Here is an 18,350-nt window from a genome sequence, read left to right as displayed (position 1 = left end):
CTGCCTAGAGTCCCAGTCACTCCGCCTGGAGTCCGATCTGGAGCAGGGTCTCAGGGACCGGTGGCGCTCAACAGATCCATGACGGCCTGCAGCCAATGATTTACGTCTTGCACTTGACGAGTGGTACTGGGATGAGGAGCGGGACTGGGAGTCTGAATGAGCCCAGTGTCAGGAAGCACCCGCACGCGGTGATGACCTCCTAGGGGATCGGCGACGGTCCGAGGAATGGCAACATTGATCCCTCGACGGGTCCCTGGAGCGGAACTCCTGCCGGGGGGCACGTGTCTCCAAAGGTTTGCACCTGGTAGTCGGCGAGCTGCGCCTCGAGCCTCTCTGCCCATGCCCAAGGTCTGGGGACCGAATGGGGCTGCACTGCGTCTGCCTTTTGCAGTCAGATGCATGGCAGCTATGGGAGGGCGAGTGCTGGTGGGAGGTTCGTGACGTGGGTGAAGAGTTGCCCGGCATGGAACCTTGCTCACACCCAGTCTTATCCTTTCCCTTGCGGGAGTTGGAGACCAGCCTTGTGCCGTCTTCTTGGTCGTAGCCACGGATGGGGACCAGTGCCGGCTAGTGGATGGTCCCGGTGGGGTGCTGCATACCGAGGTCACGGTACTGAGTCGGAGTGTTGCTCCGGTGCTGGGGTGAGGGCCAACTCCATAAGGAGTGCTCTTAAATGAATATTGCGCTCCTTCTTAGTCCTTGGCTTGAAGAACTTGCAAATCTTGGGGGGAGGGATAGCTCAGTGGTTTGAGCATTGGCCTGCTAAACCTAGGGTTGTGAGTTCAATCCTTGAGGGGGCCATTTAGGGATCTGGGGCAAAAATCTGTCTGGGGATTAGTCCTGCTTTGAGCAGGGGGTTGGACTAGATGACCTCCTGAGGTCCCGTCCAACCCTGACATTCTATGATTCTCACTAACGTGTCCTTCGCCCAAGCAGTGCAGAAAACTGCTGAGGGGATCACTAACAGGCATGGGCCTCTTGCAGCGATTGCAGGGCTTAAAGTTTGGGGAGCAGGGCATGCCCCATCCCGAGGCAAAGTCCCGTTGGGGACCTACAAAGTCTCTAACGAACAAAACTATATACACTATAATTCAAGAGATAACTAGAACGAGCAACAACAGCACTAGCTGAAGCAGCAACGGTTCCAGCACCGTCACTGGTGGCAAGAAGGAACGGGGGGAGGGTGAGCAGCAGCACCCTATATACCGCGGCATGCGCGTGCCACTCCAGGGGGTGCTGGAGCCAATCCCCTGTGGATACTGCTGAGGGAAAAACTTCCAGCACCGTTGCATGTGGTGAGCACACTCACCTAAGTTGAATGGACATGAGCAAGCACTCTAAGAAGAACAGAAATTTCTCTGAGGAGCTCAAATGGTCTTCCTGTTGGAGCTTGTAATATTGAACTACTTCCTTCATAATCTCATAGAGCAGAATAACAACCCTGTTTTGGCTTTGGACTGCCTTCATAGCTACTCAATAGGTGAGCCTTAGCAGGATCGCCATCCACTCCCAGGAGAAAAGGTATTCCAGCCTTTGACTTTTCATCTATGTGATTTTTTTCTTATTCTAGTCCGATATAGACCAATTGTCCTCTATTTTTAATTCACTTGCATGTTTACAAGATTGCTTATGTGTTCATACCATATACTGATCTAGCAATTTTAGATAGAGATTTAGAGGATTACTACAATCTTACGACCTATATTAGGTTGACTTACAGCCACTACAGTAATTATTGTGGTGACTGATGTCCACACTACCCTCCTTCTCTCAGTGATGCGTGTCCTCACCAGGAGCGCTTCCCCTGACTGAAGGGGGGCAGCTTGGGGGGGCTGAGAGCCAGGGCTCTCAGCTCCACACAGCTCCCTGCTGGGAGCCCAGCAGCCCCCTCAGGGGTTCTTACCTTCCCATTCCCAGCTGACCTGGCCCAACATTGTTTAGCTGCTTAGATCGGACAGAATCACAGTTTGTAAATTACTAATTGAATCACCTGCCTGAGTCTCAGGTTTGAAGTTTTAATTAGAGACTTTCCCTGTCAATTGTGGATATTCTGGCAGAAACTCACCTCTAGTCACAAATTGCTCCTTGCTTAAACAGCTAGGAAGGGGTATTTATGAATATAAAGTTAATCTGGATATGTAGGAACATGAAGGCAGCACAGAAGTGAAGATGGCAATACAGTGACCCCCCCGCAACTCCCTTTTGAGTCAGGACGCCCAATTTGAGAAAAGCTGGTCTCCCTCATGAAATCTGTATAGTATAGGGGGAAAGTACACAAAATACCAGATGTCACGCTCTGTGATGCGTTTTTCATGGCCAAGAATTTGATAGGGCCCTAATCATAACTTCATTGCTATAGATTTTATTTGACACTATTGTAAATACTGGACTGATTCAAAACCCATTGAAGTCAATGGAAATATTCTCATTGACTGCAATGGGCTTTGGACTAGGTTCTATATGACCACAATAACCAATAGACATGAAGAGTAACTTACTTCATAATTTTTCTGATAAAAGTATTTATTGAAGATGCTCAGTAGCCATTTTTCAATGAAAGTTCTGTTGTTGTTTTGAAAGATTTTTTTTTAAAAGATGGAAGGGCTTGCTGCATTTTAGGGCTAATGGCACCCAAACATTTCCCATCATTACACTGCAGGCTTAGCAAAAAAGTATCTGTAACCAAGTAAACATTTCCACTCTCCACTTCAAACTTTGGAACTGAGACACAAATTTCCATATTTAAACCATTATTTGTATGCACACACACAAAAAACATGTCCTTGTTTATCCTGAATACTAAATTTCAGCTCATTGCCTTTAGAAATATTAAACCAACAAAAAGGATTATAAGGGAAAGATAGTTCTCCCTGATAGTTAAACTGCTGGCTTATTAAATGTTATTGGAACACCTGTGAAATGTAAAAATTCTTAAAGAATAGGGAAACTTGGGTGTATCAGATTTGTTTCCCATTCTACACATTTACTTACAGTTAGGTTGAAACCATGTCCAGTACCCACGTTTCCCAAACAAAAGTAAAACCCCAATCAATCAGCATTTCTAATGATATTTCAGCAAAATGCTATGATGAAAAATATTTTAGGAAGTAGCAGTTTTCCAGAAATGACATTTCAACAGAGCACAACACTTTGGCCTGGTCCACACTAACCCCCCACTTCGAACTAAGATACGCAACTTCAGCTACGTTAATAACAGAAGAACGTAGTCGAAGTACCTTAGTTCGAACTTACCGCGGGTCCAGACGCGGCAGGCAGGCTCCCCCGTCGACTCCGCATACTCCTCTCGCGGAGCAGGAGTACCGGCGTCGACGGCGAGCACTTCCGGGATCGATCCCAGAAGGTCGATTGCTTACCGCCGGACCCGGAGGTAAGTATAGACGTACCCTTTGTGTTGCCAAGTGAACAGGGCCTATGCTAGCTTTATGTGGATCATTGGCAGATAAATGATGTACTGTCTTCTTGCTATTTTTTGCCCATCTTTCCGGGCAAGTTTTGGGGTCGCGGGAGCAGGGTGGATAAAAATCAATGATTTTTAAAAAAATAAAAATAAAAATCCTATTTTTAAAATTTAAATCAGATTTTTTTGATAAAATGCTTTTTGAGGAAAATACCTATCTAAAGATAGTTTTAATTAAGATACATTATAGCTCAAAGATATCTCATCATGGAATAGGGATTATAAATTCTAATTCTATGATATGAGACAATATATTCATGTAATGCTTGAGAAAAGTTTTGTAAATGAGTTCCAATAGTTCATGGATTAGGGACCCAATCTTATGGGGTTCCACAGGCTTCTGTATAAATTATTTAGGTTAATCTTCCTATCTACCCAATGGGATTCAGTGCTCAGTCTAGAAGATACCATCAGAGGTGCTTACTTTTGCAGTTCTCAAACTCTGGATTTGTCACCCCAGAGGTAACATGCTTGTTAAAACATTTTTGCTGTTTAAATAAATAAATAAATAGTATATAGAGGTGAGAAATAACAGACCTCAACTCTATTGTCCCTCTGCAAATTTGTGTATGCAGAGTCAATCCCTTAGCTCTCTCTAAAAGTGCAAAGTTTCAAAAAGTTCAATGAATAGAAGATTTTTGGGGGCGGAATAAATCTGGACAAGGAGAAGAAGTCTGGAGAGAAATGTGAGAAGCAAGGGAAATGTTTGTTTTGTTAAAATATTATATGTTTGCTGCTAAAGAAAAAAATCCAGAATACTTAACATTGTTGTTTTAATTAAATAAAACAATTTAAATGTCTGTCTGGTGATGTTCTCCTCCTAATACAGAAGGGCAAGAAAATCCTCCAAATATTAATGATTAACCTGTTGAATTGGAGATAGTTCACCTCCCAATGACTTCATAAGTAGCTGCTTCAGTTACCTTTGATAAATGAAATAACCAATCATTCTTTTTCGGATATAGCTGTAAAACTAATCTGAAAAGTTTTCAAAATAAATCACTGTTTAAAAATGTATAGTGTGTACCTTCTAAAAATGAAACCGACATCTATCTCTGAGTTGTGAAGAGTATGTATTAAGGTTTTAACAATCAACAAGAATGCACTTTTATGTAGAAAACCATGATTAAATTGAGTCTTCCTGACTACTGATTTAAATCAAATCTACCCTGTGCTGGAGTGAGAAGGAGATAGAGCCTGAGGAAGCACCAGATCTCTGAGGCTAGGTCTACACTACAGCGGTGTTCCGACCTAAGATACGCAACTTCAGCTACGTGAATACCGTAGCTGAAGTTGCGTATTTTAGGTCGGCTTACCTGGTGGTGAGGACGGGGGAAAGTCGACCGCTGCCGCGCTGCCGCCGACTCCGCTACCGCCTCTTGTCGAGGTGGATTTCCGGAGTCGACGGCAGAGCGATCAGGGATCGATTTTACCGCGTCCTCACGAGACGCGGTAAGTCGATCCCCGATAAACCGATTGCTACCCGCCGGATCGGCGGGTAGTGAAGACGTAGCCTGAGAGTGCACAGAGGAACTACAGGATTGTACAGGACCCATGACAGGCACTCTCTCCCCCCTACTGCCCTCCCTCCCATTCTTTGATCCTGCTCCAGGCACTATAATTCCTGTTCCAGTTACAAGTAGTCCATCAAGCCATCCCACTTTTCTGAACAGTAACCCACTCTCCCTTGAGGAAGGATCATATAGAAGAGAACTGAGAGTCAGAAAACCGCCCTGGGTTCTATCCTCAACTCTGCTCTTGGTTCAGTGTGAGCCCTTGGACTGGTCACAATCCCATGTGCCCCTTGTTTCTACATCTGCTGTATGGAGATAATACTGCACTGTAACTAATCCCAGCCTTGTAAAGCACTTTGAAATCTTCAGATGAAAAGTGTAAAATTATTATTATAACCTTAGTGGTCATTTTAGGACTCATGTTTTAGTGCCCAGGGATCTAGCACAATCACTATCCCCATTCCATCATGCACACTGCAAGCAATGCACAGTTGAATTGAGAGTTGGGAAGACACCAGGTCTAATTCTGCTCCTGCTGATGACAATGGTAAAGATTCAAATTGATTTATAAAGAAGCAAGAGTTAGGCCCGTTCTAATCAAGCATGTTTGGAAATCCTGTTAGATGCGCTTCTCTCAACAAGGGGGCATAATCTTCCTACCTATTCCTCAAAATGTTTCCCCGATTCATGAGTCTTACTTCAGTTCTATCCCAGGTGGGCTTTCTAAGCAATCCAACAATCAGGAATGAAGAAACTCTCTCTACTTCTTCAGGACTAACAACCAGTCTTAGTTTTGCCTCTTTTCTAATTTGTCCATCTTCATGGATAGGTTTCTTATTTTAATAAAATCACACCAGTTACAGTATCTTCCAATTCTTATGCATATTTCTCCAAATTTGCTACTCTATTTTCAAATTTTTATACAGAGCCAACAACAGTCTCTTACCTCTTCAGTTTTAGTGAGAGAATCCTGTATTGCAGTGGTCCCCAACGCATTGCCCGCGGGAGCCATGGCGCCCACCGGGGCATTTATGTGCGCCCACCTACTGACAAGGGAGTGCTTCCGCCGGACAACCCGCCGCCGAGGAGCGCAGCTGCCGGACAACCAGCCGCCGAAATGCTGCTGCTTCTCAGCAGCATTTCCGCGGCGACGCTTCTCGATGACGCCGCTTCTCGGCGGCATTTCGGCGGCTGGTCATCCAGCACCCGCCACACTCTTCTGGGAACATGAATATGCTATTGCAAAAGAAAGGTTGGGGACCACTGCTGTATTGTATCCAGTTGTTGATGCAATAAATCTATGCTATGGATCATTGCAGTTTTCAGCTCCTGAAAACAGGCTCTGGGGATGTAGAACTGCTGGAGCCAAGACAGAAACTGCAGTAGTGCTGACATCCTTAGCTGGGCAGCCAGGCTTTGAAAAAGCTCTCTTTTGCAAAAGGTAACATTCTCCCAAGGCATCTGTGGGGCATTTATAAGATTCCAGGCAGTGTTCTGAATCTCACATCTCCCCCACCCCCAGATCATCAGGTTAAAGATGATACCTTAAAGTTACAATCTCTCAATGCAATATTTTAATGTAATGTGAACACCTGACTCTAATTAAGGCCCTTTTGATACTATAAAAGGGCTCACTCCAGTCAGGCTGAGGAGAGGAAGTGCAGCTGAAGGGCTGGTTAATGAAGACACCCTCAAGCCATTGGTAAGGGAGCCCTAAGGTAAGGGTCAAGAAGAGAGAAGTGGGAGAGCTGTGGGGAAGTGGCCCAGGGAAATGTAGCAACTCTGGCAGTAAAAGGTAGGCTGCCAACAGCTGCTACCATTAGGGTCCCTGGGCCGGAACCTGGGGTAGAGGGCGGGCCCGGGTTCCCCCCCAACCTGCCACTACTGAAACACCTCCTGGGAGGGGAAGACAGGCCCCTGTCAGGACAGGAGGCTAAACTGTTCTGAAATAAGCCCCTAGGGACAACAGAGACTGTGGGAGTTCTCTCACCGACCTCTTTACTGGCTTATGATGAAAAGGGCTCAGTAGACTGTAACCCCGGCCCTAGAGACAGAATGGCTACGTGGAGTGTTGCAGTGAGCCACTGAGGCTAGCATAAACTGCCTAGAAGTGTGGGACCCACGTGGACAAGGTCAGAGCTCTGCCACTATATAATATATATACACATATACACACACACACACACACACACCTCTACCCCGATATAATGCGACCCGATAAAACACAAATTCGGATATAACGTGGTAAAGCAGCGCTCTGGGGGGGTGGGGCTGCACACTCCGGTGGATCAAAGCAAGTTCGATATAACACAGTTTCATCTATAACGTGGTAAGATGTTTTTGGCTCCCGAGGACAGCATTATATCGGGGTAGAGGTGTGTATCTATATCTCTATATATCTCAATTTGAAACTGGTCAACTGCAGCAAAATGACCAAACTTCATTTTGATAAAGCTATTTTGCTCCTAACCCCCACTACAAAATGTTATCTTTGACCAGATTTTCCTGAAAAAATTTTCTTCGAGTTTTTGTTCCCTGTTCCTGTGTGCAAGATCACAACAAAAACCAGAGGAGCATGTGCATGTACAGTAGGGGCTATTGAGAGAGGAAGGGGAAGCTGTTTCTGCATGAGAGCTAAGAGTTCCATGTTATGCCCAAACTTTGGGAGGGGTTGAAGACAAAAGTCAGCTCCCACTGTGCTCCTGCCCTTGGAAAGCACTGGGTCAGGGTATACCTGCTACCTCCTCTAGCTACTGCAGTGGGTTGTTAGGCCACTTCTGCTCTCTGCAATCAAGGGTTCCAATGGTCCTGCAAGATAGGGCTGCTTCTCTCCAACTCTATTTCGGAGAGGAAGAGAGAGAGACATCTTTCTTCCCCGGCCTCAGAGAACCCTGCACCCAGAAGCATACAAAATATGTTTTCTCCAACTTCCTTCAGTTTTAGTAATCTTAAGTGTTACTTGTAACACTAGAAGGGGAAAAATTAATAAAAGAGAATTTCAAAATGATATCTCTTTAAAATAACTATAAGAGACAGCTTGATATAGGAATAAACATATCTTTGGAAATGACTGGGCAGATTTAGAACAATTTTATTACACAACTAGTAAACAAAGTAGTAGCATGCCTTCCTGTGCTTTAATTCACTCAGAGATTAAAAGCCTTTTTAAAACTCTTTAGTTAATCAGCACTCATTGCTTTATACTCCTGTATCCCATCAATCTGACATTTCCCACTGAATTAGCTAAACTCAGTGTTACATTGTTTTACATGCTTTTAATACAAATAATGTAGAAAACTGAAAGCTACAAAAAGTGTCAGGCATGGAGAAACTCTGACTATTAAAGAGTATTTTAATTCTTATAAAATGTTTTTAGTTAGTTTATCTTCAATTTAATTAGATTTAGATGCTAATTTTTGTTTCAAAATTAAGTATCTCATAAAACGTGATCATTTGACACTAAGCCTTTGAAAACTGAGCACAAAGCAGGTGGTAAGGTTTTCACATTTCCTAACCGAGAAATGGCATTATCAATTTGACATGTTTGGACATGTATTCATATACAGAACAACATTTGCAAATACAGTACCTTATAAAGGATGTGTAAATATATATGTGAGCATTTTAAATAAAGTGGGTTTTCTTAGTCTGCTTATATGAAACACACTGATTCTTTACCTCTAAAAATGATTTGGAGAGTTACTTGATTTCAAACATTTATGGTCTTGTTTTTATTAAATACTTTATATGGAAAATTGAGAAACACTGGAAAAAATCTCACTTTCAATATTAAAAGCAAATGAAGTATTAGATTTGCTGTAAAAGTGCAAATACTGCAGCTGTATAAAGTCTTCCTCTTAAAGCCAAGGACAAATATGCTCACCATTAGAATTCTAAGGTAAGCGACAAAAATTAGTAAAGCTAGCTGTTATCTTTCTCTCCCTCTCTGCCCCTACCACCAGAGACAGAGAGAACTGGAAGTTTAAGGGAATGAATACTGTGGCATTAGGCTCTTAATTCTAAAAAAAGTATTTGTGGTTTTGCTATGCTCTATTGGCAGAATCAGAGAATAGAATTGTTCTCTTTTTTGGGAGTATACTGTAGTAGGAGAGAGATTTTAATTGCAAATTAATTAGCCAAAGGCAAGAATTCAGCTGGGAAACCTGGTTCTTCCCACAGTGCCAATGTATTTTGGCAGATCTAAAATACAGTACAAGAATGACAGATATTTGGAGGAATCTTCACCCTCTCAATATGATTATACCTTTTACCCCCATCAGATTCCACATATTCCCTGACTGATTTTATAAGAGTGAGATGAATGCAGAAGAACCTTTGAAAGAAAATAAAATCTTTCTACTGTCTACTACTGACATCTAAATTTAACCTGTGTATTCCCAGCATATAATGTGGCAATTGAGCTTCTATTGAATAAACCAGAACTCATAACATTCTGGGAAGATGAGACACATATGGAAGTTTTAGTATATAAATTATATAGGGGCACCCTGAATTTTCTATGTTCGGAGGCTTATTTGTGGCAGGCAAATAATTGTACACAGTTGGGCTATAAAGAAGTCACATACAGTATGTTTTAAAACATAAATTGCTATATCACATGCCTGAATATGAAACATTTGGAGAGTTACAGTCACGTGTCCCTTTCCTGAAAAATAAGAATTACATGTTTTGACCTCACAGTTGATAATCTGCAGATGGACCTACAAATTTAGGACCAATTCAGTCACCCTTCTGCACACTAAGTAGCATCTTACTCCACTGACATTAACAGAACTACTTGTGGATAAAGATACTATACTTAAAGTCAGCGAGGATATCAGAACTGGACCCTTAATGACAGCAGTAGTAGCAGAGGTACTGCAGCTAAGTTTGATAAGGGCAAGCGATTGCAACCCACAACTGCTCATAACTCTCTCTCTCTCAGCATTTTCCTTACATGCTGTAATTTCACATGCTAAGTCTCAGTCCACAGATGATTTAAAATATTTAAGTTTGGGCAGGTTCATTTTTGAATCATATATTTGGAGAAAAAACACCATATTTTCCCCTCTGTAAGAAAATCTTGCAACCCTTTTTGCATGCTCTGATGTAGGTACCCCACAGTCAGATGGGGATAGAAAAGTTAAATGCTTTCACTGCATCAAGGAAGAACAGTTGCCATTCTTTGCAGAGTTCCTTGGCTGACAGGAGGGCCTGAGTGTTTATAGAGAACGGTTATTGCTGTTCTTCTAGTGGGGAAAACTGAGCTTTTCCCACACTAACTGAAAAGCATTCAGGTTGGTAGGTGAAGAAGCTAAGGATTGCGATTGTGAGCTGGTGGGGTGTACAGGCACCTAAGATAACTAGTTGATTGCCCTACTTTTTAAGTAGGGATCAGGAGGCCTCCCCTGTTGCACCCTCCTCCTTGTGGGATACCGGGAGGAAACACTTCCCCACTTACCGCCCGGCTTAGGTCTCCATCCCCATGCAAATCTAATTTAAAGCCCTCCTCATGAGAACTGGTTGGTGCCATTTGATTTCTCAAAACGTTCTTGACAGGTCTTACTACATCCTCACAAGAACTCTCAAAATAAAAAGTGACACAGAGTCCTTAATGAATTAAGAGGGTGCTTCCCTAATTCCATGTTAAGAACATAAGAATGGACATACTGGGTCAGACCAAAGGTCCATCTAGCCCAATGTCCTGTCTTCCGACAGTGGCCAATGCCAGGTGCCCCAGAGGGAATGAACAGAACAAGTAATCATCAAGTGATCCATCCCCTAACGCCCATTCCCAGCTTCTGGCAAACAGAGGCTAGAGACACCATCCCTGCCCATCCTGGCTAATAGCCATTGATGGACCTATCCTCAATGAACTTATCTAGTTCTTTTTTGACCCTGTTATAGTCTTAGCCTTCACAACATCCTCTGGCAAAGAGTTTCACAGACTGTGCGCGCTATATGAAACAATACTTCCTTTTGTTTGTTTTAAACCTGCTGCCTATTAATTTCATTTGGGGATCCCTAGTTCTTGTGTTACCAGAAAGAGTAAATAAAACTTCCTTATGTACTTTCTCCACACCAGTCATGATTTTATAGACCTCTATCAAATCCCACCTTAGTCGTCTCTTTTCCAAGCTGAAAAGTCCCAGGCTTATTAATCTCTCCTCATACGGAAGCTATTCCATACCCCTAATCATTTTTGTTGCCCTTTTCTGAGCCTTTTCCAAGTCCAATATATCTTTTTTGAGATGGGGCGACCACATCTGCACGCAGTATTTAAGATGTGGTCGTACCATGGATTTATATAGAGGCAATATGATATTTTCTGTGTTATTATCTATCCCTTTCTTAATGATTCCCAACATTGTTTGCTTTTTTGACTGCCGCTACACATTGAGTGGATGTTTTCAGAGAACTATCCACAATGACTCCAAGATCTCTTTCTTGAGTGATAACAGATAATTTAGACCCCATCTAAATTATTATTTATGTTTTCCAATGTGCATTACTTCGCATTTATCAACATTGAATTTCATCTGCCATTTTGTTGCCCAGACATCCAGTTTTGAGAGATCCTTTTGTAGCTCTTTCCAGTCTGCCTGGGACAACTATCTTGAGTAGTTTTGTATCATCTACAAATTTTGCCACCTCACTGTTTATCCCTTTTTCCAGATCATTTATGAATATGTTGAATAGGACTGGTCCCAGTACAGACCCTTAGGGGACACCACTATTTACCGCTCTCCATTCTGAAGACTGACCCTTTCTTTCCCATCTTTTATCCAGTTACCAATCCATGAGAGGACCTTTCCTCTTATCCCATGACAGCTTACTTTGCATGTTGCTAATTCACACAATTTTATTGTGAATCTCATGTTTTTTTGGTGACTTTCTTAAAGCTCCAGCTCTTCTGGTCAGAGGATTATGAGAGAAACTCGCCTTTTGTTTTGAAGGGGGAAAAAAAAGTTCGCTTTTTTGCTCAAACATGAAGGTTAGAAACTATGAACCCTAAAAGATCAAAAGCCAGAAGGCAAATACAAAGAACTCAAAATATATTTTTAAAATCTCATGATTTAAGCCTATCTCAATAGTTTTGAACCCCCTTGGGGTTCAAAAATAATAAATCACACACGAGGTCCTGTTAATTTGAAAGATTTTATTTTGAAACAAAGTTATAAATGCCACACTGAGCATGCACAGGACCTCATTTTCATTAAGATTTAGAGTGAACTGCTCAAATATCAATCAGGAAGCATGTGCAAGAAAGAGCAGTGAGGCAAAAAGGCCAGTTTGGTTTCTACCTCCATGGGCAAAACTAAGGAAACACAGAAGTGAAAGGTCCCTTTACATATGTTAACTCTGCCATATATGTTGTATTTTGGATTAGAGTTTGCTGTTAAATGAATTTACTATTTAATGCAAAGAAAAAAAAATCTAGTTTTAATGCAAGAATCAAAACTTTCAGGAACTAAAGTTGCTCTGAATGTTAACTTTGCATATGTTGCATATTTTGTTATATGCCTGAGTGACAGAGAAACAGTTTAAGGTTTACATTCAACAAAGGAAGGAAGAATGGAAAATATTACATACATGCAATCTTCACCTCATATAATGAAATTTGTAACAAACAACTCAAGAAACTAATAAGTAGTATTAATAAAAGGTGGCTGAGAACTTTGTGTGAAGCAGAAAAGAATTCTATATAAGATTAAATCTCAATTGAAATGAAAAATGTTCTTGTTTACAAAATTCTTAAAATATAAATGATCTGAAATACTTAATTTTATCAAGTTTTTAATGTACGAAAAGTTTGCTTGTAGCTAAAACATTAATTTGTCTGCCAGTTACATACACACAATAAAAAAGAATGGACTACATTGGTAATTCAGTGTAACATCTTACAGTAATATACATATCTATGCAAAGAACAGAGTCTCTCATACATAACTGTATGTGTTCAGAAGGTATGCTTTGGGAGCAATGGGTCAACTAGTCTCCTAGAAAAGAGTAGTACTATATCTAAAATCAATTGTGGGTAGAACTCTAGTCACCTTGGAGAGGTGATCACTTACTAAAGGTAATCCAACATAGTAAAATATTTCAGGATGTCTTTATATGGTCACTTAGGGCATTTAGACACGCAAGGTTACCTTTCAGGACAACATTTATCAAGCAACAATTTTTTACTGTATGTTTTGTGTAGCTGAAGGAACTTTTGGGTGCAATTAACACTACTTTTAAAAGAAACAAATAGAGAATTACAGAAGACCATCTTACACAGTTTACATGCTTTTCAGCATTTCCCAGTGAAACTTGTAAGCAATTTGACTTGGCAAATTTCCTAATACTGCTTTGGGATCCACTAACAGACCCTTATGTCCATTGAGAGTCCCACTGACTTCAATGGGCATTTAACTGGGTACTGGGGTCCGCTCTAGCAGATCCTGAAGCAGGAATATGGCCTTAACCAGTTGCACATGCACATCTGTTAAATCAAAACATTTCTCTTTTCAAACCAAGCATAGACACTAGTCCTCAGTAAGGATTCTGACCATGAAATATTTCACAATTCAAACTTCATCCTATTTCATTATAGCTCTGTCTAAAACAAAAACAAATATATACACATATATACACAAATTAAATATTTTGGAAAATTATGAACAGGTGAAAACAAAGTAGTATAAATTACATGGTTTAACACACAATTGAGTGAACATGGCTGAACTGACCTTAACTTTTGAACAATTAAATTCTCAACCATAACTATGAATTAAAAAGTTTTTAAAAAAATCATTAATTCCAATATACAATTGCCATGATCTGTCCTCATTGCAACTCCTTTAAAACAGTGCTGTTCTTCCCTTACTGGCTCTGAAGCTCCTCTCCACCAGCTGTGCCTCTTCATACCCTTTGCCATGCAGTCACTTCCCTGCAGAATAACCTACAATTCCTCTCCAAGCCTAGTTGGTGCAGAAGCACTTGCTACCTATGTTCTGGCTGACCAGCTGATCTCACCTGCCTCTTACCCACCTGCTTGGTTCCCCATTACTTTGGATACTCCTCCCAATCCTAAATACTCTTCATATATATTGTTCCCCTCATGACTAAATTATATTTATTGTTGCCACCTGTGATGGATAAATCATAAATAAATAGTAGGGCTGTCAAGTGATTTAAAAAATGAATCGCACTGTTAAAGAATAATAGAATATCATTTAGTTAAATACTTTTGGATGTTTTCTATATTTTCAAATATATTGATTTTAATTACAACCCAGAATACAATATGTACAGTACTCACTTTATATTATTATTTTTGATTACATATATTTGCACAGTAAAAAACAAAATAGTATTTTTCAATTCAACGAATACAAATAATGTAGTGCAATCTCTTTATCATGAAAGTTGAACTTACAAATGTAGAATTATGTACAAAAATATAACTTCACTCAAAAATAAAAGAATGTAAAACTTTAGAGCCTACAAGTCTGCTGGAATGGTGGCTGAAGCACAAAGGGGCATACAAATGTTTAGCATATCTGGCATATTAATACCTTGCAATGCCAGCTACAAAAGTGCTATGCCAACGCCTGTTCTCACTTTCAGAGGACACTGTATATAAGAAGAGAGCAGCATTGTTTGTTTTAGCGATTGGCTGAACAAGAAGTATGGACTGAGTGGACTTGTAGGCTCTAAAGCAAGGGTTGGCAACGTTCGGCACGCGGCTCGCCAGGGTAAGCACCCTAGCGGGCCGGGCCAGTTTATTTACTTGCTGACGCGGCAGGTTCGGCCAATCGCGGCCCCCACTGGCCGCGGTTCGCCGTCCCGGGCCAATGGAGGCGGCGAGAAGCGGCGCGGGAATGCGATGTGCTGGCCACGGCTTCTCGCCGCCCCCATTTGCACGGGACGGTGAACCGCGGCCAGTGGGGGCCGCGATCGGCCGAACCTGCCGCGTCAGCAGGTAAATAAAACTGGCCCGGCCCGCCAGGGTGCTTACCCTGGCGAGCCCCATGTTGCCAACCCCTGCTCTAAAGTTTTAGATTGTTTTGTGTTTTTGAGTGCGGTTACGTAACAAAAAAAATAAAAAAATTAAAAAAAAAAATCTACATTTGTAAGTTGCATTTTCACAATAAAGAGATTGCACTTCAGTACTTGTATGAGGTGAATTGAAAAATACTATTTCTTTATTTTTACAGTACAAATATTTGTAATAAAATATAAAGTGAGCACTGTACACTTTGTATTTTGTACTGTAATTGAAATCAATATATTTGAAATGTAGAAAAACATCCAAAAATATTTAATAAATTTCAATTGGTATTCTATTGTTTAACAGTGCGATGAAAAGTGTGATTAATCGCGATTAATTTTTTTAATCACGATTACTTTTTTTTAAGTTAATCGCGTGAGTTAACTGCAATTAATTGACAGCCCTAATAAATAGGAAACAAACTGATATAACTAAAGAAGGGACAACATATGTAATTAATTTCCTAATATAGTTCCTACATTTCCCTTCACGTACTTCATCTTTTAAGAAATTCTCAGAGTTGCTGCTGGCACTGAGAGATAGTTAATGCACAGTCCTGTAGCCATTCAAGTAAATGGCAATAATCCAACATGTATCACTGAATGTACGAGCAAGCTTACACAGTCAGAACTTCGTTGAACTGTCTACTCTGAAATGGACAAGAATTGCTTTCCCTAGAAGGGAAGAGTTAGAGCAAAGGGCCACTAGATTAGTGGCAAATGAATTCAACTATGTTTACATCACAAAAAATAGAGAGAATAAAGAGATTAACTGTTGCACAAGCCAAATTCCTAGAAACATTTTCCAAAATACTAACATTTATAGCATGATGGCCTAGAAAACAGTAGAGTCCTTTGAAAATACTGGGTACCATTTACTTAGTTATTTAAGAGTTTCTCAAACTTAATGCCAGTGGCAACATTAGCTGAGCATTAGGTATTAGAGCATTTTTATTTAATTACCTTTTGTGCAGCAAGGTGAAGAGCAGTTCTCTGGCTATGATCAGCTTTATTAATACCTACTCCTGCCTTCAGCAAGGCCTCAGCACAATCTAGCCTGTCAGCCAACACACAGTACATGAGAGGAGTTCTCCCAAACTGGTCTTCTTTATCTTTCAACTCAGGATTTCCTATAATTATACAAAAGATGATTACTAAAGATTGCATCACTAAAGCTTACTTAAAGGTAAAATGTTACTATGCACTTGAGAGAGCATGGAATCTGTACAGACAAAACAATCTTTAGTCATACGTTGCTGCCTCAACAGTAAGTGTTTTAATAGTTAAAAGAAGTACTCACAATTATGAAGACTACTGTAAAAACAGATCAGTCCCTACTATTTTTACCCCATCCCATAATAAGGAACAGAAGGAAAAACTTCATGAAACTTGATTTTAACATCAATATATCATCTATTTCACTGCTCCTCATTTTAGCATAAACAATCAGCTAGCATGCTTATCCATCTCTTTTGGATGCAAATATTGGCACAGGGTGAGTGAGTCAGCTGGTTGCTGCCAAGAGTAGTTGGGATGGGAAACTTGAAGTTCAAGCCCTTCTAAAAAATTCAGATCACTTCCTTTCCCACCCACAATAGGGAGGGAATGAAGATGCATCCCCACAGTGCCAAAAGCCTTAACTGCTTCCTGGGTGTCAAAAACAGAAACCAACCCCCACCTTCCTGGGTATCAAATGCCCCAAGTATCCTTTACTAAGCTGTCTAAATTGAGCTCCCACCTGACAACTTCTACAATGTCGTTTTGTATCATCAGTATAAAAATCTGCAACACGTTAGAAATAGAACATTTGGGAGTAGGATAAATAAATCATATTTAATATAAAAATAAACACTTAAGGAATACTATACGATTATATCATGCAGTTTACTAACTCCCTCTGTGCCCAGAGCCACAACCCACTGAAAGTTAATATGGCCATGCAGGGGATTCCTTCCTCCCCCTTAATCGTTTGTGCAGCTGCCTGGCAGAAGAACACAACTAGCTCATAATACATATTCAGTCATTCCTGTTTCAGTTTGCAGCATCCTGGGACTACCAATCCCAAACATTCAAAAAAACATGAATTAGGCCCCCCCAATATAACGGAATTAGTTTTAAAACCATGATATATTTCTATAAAAGAATAAACGTTTGTCGTTTGGTTATTGTTATTTGTCCTCTGGTTACTGAGACTTTAAGATTCACATTTTCAAGTTTTCTCTGCAAGCAGGAGGGCTAGAAAGTTATTTTTTGTAAATGAAAGCTAAGATGCTAATATAATCACGACTCCAGAAGCTGGGGCTTTAAGAAAAGAATTAAACCTCATGAGACTCTAGACCAGGGGTGGCCAAACCTCGGCTCAGGAGCTGCATGTGGCTCTTTTACAGTTCAAGTGCAGCTCACAGAGCCTGCTACATCCCCCTCCCTCCCCAATTCTCCACCTAACAGACTGGAGTGGGGAGCTAGGGGCTTCTGCCCTGTAGCTGGGTGGTGGGGCTAGAGGCTTCTGCCAGAGACAACTGGTGCCTGCTGAGAGTGGGGGGTGCACAATTTAAAGGTTCAGCTCCCCCATCAACAGTTTGAGTTTTGTCGTCCCCCCGATTCCTCCCCAGGCAAGCTCCCCCTTACCCTCAGCAGCCATTCCCTGCAGCCCCCAGGTGTTAGCTTCACACAGAGAGGCAGCAGCAGCAAACAGCTGGGAGCTGCATGGAGGGGCTGCTGCTTTAGCTCCACAGAAAGAAGCAGCAGCAAAAGCAGCAGCTCCCCTAGAGCTCCCCGCTGCATCTCCCCACAGCTGGGTGCAGTTCCCAGCTTGCCGGCTCCAGCAGGGAGGGGGCTCTGTGTCACCATGTGACTGAGAGTAGGGCCAGCAAACCCTAACAAAAATGGGGGGGGAGCATGTGACCCCCACAGGGACCTGCTGGGGCTCGAAGCTTCAGCAGAAGCGGGGCTGAAACCCTGAGCTCTCGAACTTCTGAAGATTTTTGTATACAGCTCGGAGGGTCAGTAAGTTTGGCCACTCCTACTATAGACAAAATTGCAAAAAACTGCCACAATACTTCCAGTCTTCATATTTTACAATTCGTCTTGTCAATGCTGTTAGACTGACTTAACTACTGGGTACACTGGCAAAGTCCAACGAGAAGGCCCTGACATGCTTCTGGATAGAGGTACATAGAGTCTCAATGGCATTTTGAAACTTTCTTTGGGAAAGAGCAGACATATTGTAGTGTACCCGTAAACCCATCCATACACTTTCCACCCCCAGAGATTCTTGTACAAGTCATAGCCCAACCTCCCTAGGTCTCCTCTTAACTTAA

At 41.5% G+C, this 18,350-nt stretch overlaps 1 protein-coding gene across 2 annotated transcripts in view; it reads right to left on the bottom strand.

The window, feature by feature from the left end:
• The window catches only part of INVS (inversin), a 203,367-nt gene that overhangs the window by 158,236 nt on the left and 26,781 nt on the right, over positions 1-18,350 (bottom strand). For both annotated transcript variants that reach the window (XM_024193599.3, XM_024193600.3), the window contains exon 3: positions 15,994-16,160. In XM_024193599.3, coding sequence (XP_024049367.2) covers positions 15,994-16,160 — 167 coding nt within the window. The remainder of the gene's footprint in view (positions 1-15,993; positions 16,161-18,350) is intronic.

This window comes from Terrapene carolina, unplaced genomic scaffold (genome assembly GCF_002925995.2).
Source record: "Terrapene carolina triunguis isolate 2854851 unplaced genomic scaffold, T_m_triunguis-2.0 Scaffold229, whole genome shotgun sequence".
Lineage (NCBI taxonomy): Eukaryota > Metazoa > Chordata > Testudines > Emydidae > Terrapene > Terrapene triunguis.
The sequence above is the reverse complement of the archived record's forward strand: the minus strand, read 5'-3'. Positions and strand labels throughout refer to the sequence as shown.